At 38.1% G+C, this 6750-nt stretch overlaps 1 protein-coding gene across 3 annotated transcripts in view; it reads left to right on the plus strand.

The window, feature by feature from the left end:
• UCHL3 (ubiquitin C-terminal hydrolase L3) overlaps positions 1 to 6146 on the plus strand; it is a 91569-nt gene extending 85423 nt beyond the window's left edge. For all 3 annotated transcript variants that reach the window (XM_019524548.1, XM_019524549.1, XM_019524550.1), the window contains 3 exons: positions 1108 to 1183; positions 4587 to 4645; positions 5923 to 6146. In XM_019524548.1, the coding sequence (XP_019380093.1) occupies positions 1108 to 1183; positions 4587 to 4645; positions 5923 to 6006 (219 nt within the window). In that variant the 3' untranslated portion in view covers positions 6007 to 6146. The remainder of the gene's footprint in view (positions 1 to 1107; positions 1184 to 4586; positions 4646 to 5922) is intronic.
• The last annotated feature ends 604 nt before the right edge of the window (positions 6147 to 6750 follow it).

Genomic DNA, 6750 nt, shown 5'->3' on the forward strand with positions numbered 1-6750 from the left:
GGGGGGGGGGGGGGTGTTGCTGATGGCTGGCCAGTCGGCTGGCCGGCTGCAAAGCTGGTGGCACAGAGAAGTGGGGATACTTGGGTGCGGGAAAGCAGTGCCCAGCGGCAACAAGGAGTGTATAGATGGTGGTGGCAGCCATGTGTGAGCTTCCCGCCCTACCAGTTCCGCATCTGGCTGGCTGTCAGCCACCCCCACCCCCTGCTCTGCATCCAGAAGCGGTACCCACCAGAAGAGGTACCCTGCTTTAAAAAGTCAGAAAGACTATATCACTGCTACCCCTGCATCTAAGGATTTGGTGACCTGGTTGTAGAAGGCCACCAGGTTGGTCTGACAGGACCTGCCTCTAATAAACCTGTGTTGATTGCCCTAAGCATAACCTCCTCTGCTTGCCCCTCATGGATATGTGCCAGAATAATTCTCTCAAAAAGCTTACCCAGAATCGAGGTAAGACTGGCTGGCCTGTGGTTTCCCAGGTCCTTCTTCCCATTTTTGAAGATGGGAACCACATTGGCCCTCTTCCAGTCCTCTGGCACCACACCAGAGCACCACGAGTGCTCGTAAAGCTGTGCCAGGGGTCCCACAATGACCTCAGCTTTTATCAGTGCTGATCTGATATGCAGTCAGTATATCAGTGCACCTATAATTGTGTTTCTTTAAATAAAAGCTGAAATCTTTAAGTGCAGCATGTCAGAGAGAAATTCTGTGGTTATGGAATATACCAGTCATGACTATTAGGAAAGGTGTTGCTGTTTACATTAATATTCTTTTTTTTTTTTTTAAATTTAATGGTAGATGAGGCATTGTGTTTCTTGAAAGACAAGGATTCTCTGTAGCAATATAACCTTACACTAATTTTCAGATGCTTTATTCAGATCATTCTTAATATATAAATTTTTAACTTGTATATTTGCATGAAGACTCTCTTGATTTTTATGTTTGTTTCAAAAATTTAGTTTCATTCTTGCTATTCTGTAGACTTACTCATGGTCTAAAATGTACTCCTCTGCCAAGCCATTCTTTGTGTAGGTCACATGTTAACTAAAATAGAGATGCCTGACAGTAGTACTGTGCTGATGGTTGTGGTGTTTTTTGTTTGTGTTACAGGCACCAAGTTTAGATGAAAAAGTAGATCTTCACTTTATTGCATTAGTGAATGTAGGCGGCCATCTGTATGAATTGGGTAAGAACACTTTCTTTCATGTTTCTCTTGAAACAGATGCAAGTGGTAATCTTGTAATCTGTAATAACATTAGAATGTGAAATTACAATAAGTAATACGATATTGGTTTAAAATGGACTCAGGTTTGTCTTTCTGGCAAATAAGTAAACTCATCCTGTTAATTTTTTTTAAGAAAAGTGTTTATTTGATATGAAGATATCATTAAATTACCGCTGTACTTTACAAGACCAGGAATCAAAATGCCAATGCTGTAAGATATTTTCTTAATTGAGAAAAAAACTTAAAATTATGATATTACTGAGAAAAACACTTGGTTTTTTGGTTTGGTTTTTTTAACTTCAGTTAAAGGGGTTTTTTCCTGGTTTCTTGGAATAAGCGACTGAATTATTTCTCTGACTATCTGTTGCATAATACAAGATAGATGTAGCTTAAAGCCATGATACTAATACTATCAGCCAAAATGAGAATTATTCACAAAACAAGTACAAGTAGCATACCAGGAATTATTAATGTGACATTCAGTTATGGCAGACTGGCTTTATTTTAAAGTACCTTTTTCTGCATAGTATTCTGAATAGCAATAAAACATAATTTTGATCTGATTATTAGCTTCTGCATTTGAAATATTCTGGCAATTTTGCTGCAGATGCAGCCGTACAAAGTTCTGCCGGGATTCTTTAATACTCTTAGTTTAATACTTGTTGCTGGGCAACCAGCCTTTCATTTCAGACGCTTCAAAAAGCTAGTTTGAAGCAGTGACTTGAAACCAGCTCTTAGTTGGAAATGGAGTAGAATAAAGACTCCATATCATTCCCAGTATAGTGCATTCCCCACCACTTAAAATGCCTATGACTAATAGAGGTAGCTATTTAGGCCCCTGGCAGATGTTTATTTAAATGCACGATGGGATTTGAGGAATTTTATCCCAGATTCCAAAAACTGTGTGTCCTGCCATGCCAAACTTCCAAGATGTAGCCTAGGAGGACATGTGATTTTTGGGGATCTGGCATAAAGATTTCTCTGGTCCTATCCAGACTTTTAAAGTCTTGGTTGGCAGCCTAGTACCAGATAACTGTTTGCTAGTGCTGGGCTGCCAAGCACAGCTTTAAACTTGCTAGCAAGGAGCCTAGGATTGCTAGCTCCCTGTCACCCTCCCAGACCTTTAAAAGCCATGCCCAACAGATGAGCATTGGGAACTGGTCCTAGATATTGGGCTGCCCAGTATGACTTCTATACTTGCTGGCATGCAAGGAGCCCAGCATCTGAGACTGCCTTCTCAGTTTTGGGCTCCCAGTGGGAAATTTAAATGAATTTGCAGGCAGCCCTGCATCAGAGATTAGCTCCTGAGCCCAGTGCTCTGAGCACCTTTCAACATGCCATATGTATAAATTGAAAGTGCAATACAAACCAGTGACAAAGATGGTTTACATTGCATCATGCTTTAATTTGAATATGTGGCATGTTACAATTTATCACGTTTAACATGTTAATCACACAATAAAATAACACCTGCCAGGGATTTTATTTCTGGCAAATATCCCAAGCAATTTACTACCCCTGTAGATCTTAGTTATAAAGTCATCACTTACCCAGTTTTAAGAGTGCCAGCTATTTCCTAGTAAATTTGTTTTGCTTGTCTGGTTCACTGCTGATACCAGTTGTAGTTCTACGATTTGACTTGCATGTAGCAGTTAGCACAACCCACCAGCCATAAATATCATTGAATTTACTTTATTATTGTATAATGCCATATACCACTGCAATTAATAAAATATTGAAAATGAACACCTAATTTAACAGTATTTTTAAACTGCACAGATTAGAGTCTACATATATCAAGGACACTTGAGATGGACTATTATTAAATAGCATGTCTCATTCATGAGAGAGAATTTCTAAACTGTTTCATAGTGGGGTAAAAACTATAGAATGCAATTACCATATCTACTCAGTTCTGAGTAAATTAACATGGGGAAAAGCCCCTCATCTTAGAATTGAGTACGAGGACGCTGGGGAACAGGTGCTGCAGTGCCTTGGGTTTCAGCCCCTACCTGGAGTTGGGGCTGCAGCTGCTGCTGGTGCTGCATCCTCCTGCCCACTTCTGCTTGCTGTCATCTCCTACCTTCAGCCTCTTTCTCCCCCTTTCAGCCTCTGTTCCCTTACCTTCCCCACTCTTCCCTTCTTCCCCCCCTTATCTTTGCTCTGTACTGCAAGCTGTGTCCATACTGTAGCCTAGAGCACTGAGCACAACCCCAGCTCGGCCTGTGCAACTGCTACAGGGTCAGACTGGGGCTAGGGAAAAGTACTGTGTCATCAGTTTTTGCCTGCTCTGACCAGCCTGTGGACCTTGGCAGGCAGAAAGCTGGGGGGAGAACCACAAGATCGTGAATGCTTGTGCTTTTGCCACGGAAAACCATGTTGTTTATATACAACTGAAATACAAATGTTGTGCCAGAATGAACTTAAAAATTCAGTAGTTTGCAAAATACAGTGGCATTCAGTTCTGTTTCTTGGAATGTGTTTTTTCTTTATCTTCATTCCTGCAGTATAAAAGAAGATGGTCATTAAAGTAAAAATAACGGTTTTAATAATACATTTCAGAAGTGTAATTTTAGGGATTTTTAGGTCAGTTGTAGTTTAGAAGTGCTGCCAAGCTTAGTGAAATTATGGTATATTAATACTTAAAAGAGAATTTGGCCTGGCAAGATCATTTGGCCCCTGGCAGAAATGAGAGAAAATTTCATGTTTTGGTATATGTTTCAACATCGAAGTTCTTCAAAAGTAAGTTGATATATTTATAGAGTAACAAGTAAAAATATTTGAGAAGTACTAAACGTAAAGGGTATTATTATGTAGTCAGTGAAAAATTAAACTTCTTTATAGTTGCCTTTTTAGATCATTTCTCATATAGGGCTAGGTTAGTATTGCACACTTGTCTAAGTTAAATTGTTAGTATTACTTTTATCATGTCATGTGACTTGTATCTTTTAATTGAGGGTAATATTTAAGTTATTTTGCCTTTGATCCCTTCAGAATTGGTGGGTCTAAATCTCTCTTCAGGGCTCCTAGAGGAATACTATTTTAACTTGTCACAGATAGTTTCAGATCTCTTGTTCTCTCTTACTAAGTGCCTTGGATATCATCTACATTTTTCAGGCGTATATGTACACATGCGCACGCTTTGTCATTTTACTAATTGTTTGTAATACTGTATTTTTGTTGAAGCCAACATAATAGGAAAAGTATTAAGGTGCATTACCATCTAATCTAAGCAAACTAATTGTGTTAACATATGCCTACTGAGAAGTGATTATTTTAAATGTTCAAGTGTACATTCTGGAAAAAATGACAAGCTTTTCAATCTTCGGTTTGCAATCTCCTGTAATCTCTCATGTTTCAACAGATGGACGCAAACCATTTCCAATAAACCATGGGCAGACAAGTGATGACAACTTTTTAGAGGTATGAATACAACCCACCCAGCATAAGTTTAGTGCATTTAGATCATTATCTACTTGTGTATGATCATATGAAGGGAGGCAGAGAAAACAACCTGTACTCAGAACTGAGATGGGTGTTCATGAACTCCCATACAAATGCTGCTCTGTATGAGAGAGCATCTTCCTATGGTTGCTTGACCAGGAACACTAAGTGACTATTACACCAGCAGCTCAAGCTGCATTTTTTATCCCTTATTGTTATTTTCCTATACCACTGTTGCTTGCAGGCTATGTGCAAGGAATGGGGAGTTGGTCTTTGAGAACTTTTGAGCAAACACTTAATATTCTTCCCTCCTTTCTCTCATTTCTTTTATAGTTAATTGCTATGCTGGACCGTGGTTACTCTTCCAGCACTTTCTCCTTTTGCCCTTCTCACCAGCACCAAAAACACCTGTTTTTATTCCCTGTGGCTGTTTTTTTTTTTTTTCTCTTCATCATGTTAGCTTATGGCTGCCTCTGTCAGAAGCTGTTTTATTTGAAAAGGGAATCCAAAAAGAATACATTTAACCTGGAAAATAAACTCCTCTGTCATCCGCCCCCCGCCTTCCCAATAGGAAGGTATTGTCTGGGAGGGGGAGAGCTAGGGCCATGCATTGGGGTTTGACCTTTATGTTGGTCAGTCTAGGTTAGTTTTAGGGAAGGAAAAGGCTGGAGAGACACAACCTGTCTCTTTAAGAAGTAACTACTGATGATATAAAACGACATGAAATCTGTGCCTGATAAAGGGAAAAGAAAATACTGCTAACTTGTTCAGATTCTTCATTCAAGTTTTGTAGTAAATATCAAGAGCTGTATTGTGCCCTGTGCCAAAATGCAAGAGTTATTTGAAGTCCTCCTTTTGTGCAATAAATACAGCTGGTAATATTGCTTAGATTGCTCAATTATATTAATAGACAAAATGTAAGTTTCTAATTACAATAGTGTTAATAAAAATGGATAGTTCTGTAGAAGTTCATCTAGAATACTGTGTACAATAACATGAATTTAAGAATCATAAAGTTAACTACTACACTGTTTATTCTCTGAATTCATTTACTTGGGAACGGGTAATAGTATCCTGCATGAAATTAGAACAGAAATTATTTCCAAATCAGTTTGATACACTGATAAGGTTTGTGTAAAAAATGGAAGAATCCTATATGGAGATAGCTTGTATAAAATGGATGAGGTGCCAATTTTCCTTTTTTCATACAATGAGAAATAGCATAATTCCATGTTGTTTGTTTATTTTTTAAATAGGATGCAGTAGAAGTTTGCAAGAAGTTCATGGAACGGGATCCAGAAGAATTAAGATTTAACGCAATTGCTCTGTCAGCAGTTTAAATTATCCTAATTGGAAAAACTTGTCATTAATGTATTGTAAGAAAATAACTCTTGCCATATGTTAATAATACAAATTTTGATACTTTCCTAACATGTTGACAAACTGTACCACATGTGGAATAAACTTTGAATTTATCCTTTATTGTCTTACTTAGTTTCGGCTGCAATTGTAGATGGGTACTCTCACTGCCCCCACACAGGTGTGTGCACACATGTACATTCTCTGAGCATATATTCATGCATAAGACTTTCATCTCTGGGTTGTTTTGGAATAACTTCCTATGAGATTTCATCTTAGACAATCACCTAAAATGAATCATTAGCTAAGTTTTATTGTGAGGAAAATAAGCTGAATATCTATAAACTAATGCTGGTAGAACTAAGGCTATATCTTAGAATCTTGCATTGGATATTTGGGCTGACATGGTGATGTATGGTATTTCTCTAAAGTGAAAGGGGTGATGGAAAAATAATAGTTAACTATCTCTATTTCTGTGCAACAAGTCCAAAAATGTATTGTACATTTGTAGAAAGAATCATAATATTCATGATTTTCCTTTCAGAATCGTTGCTGGCTTGTACATTTATCATCCAAGTAGATATTACTTAATGCTGTGTGAAATGCTTGTTTTTTCCTATTGCACGGGGTGTTTGTTACTTCTAACTTCCTTCAACAGTTTTACTCTTCAAGTGAATTCCAGTGATAGTGATCTCATGGTTTAGGATAGTTTTGAAAACTGTTTT

Source organism: Gavialis gangeticus, unplaced genomic scaffold (assembly GCF_001723915.1).
Source record: "Gavialis gangeticus isolate Ggan-Ray unplaced genomic scaffold, GavGan_comp1, whole genome shotgun sequence".
Lineage (NCBI taxonomy): Eukaryota > Metazoa > Chordata > Crocodylia > Gavialidae > Gavialis > Gavialis gangeticus.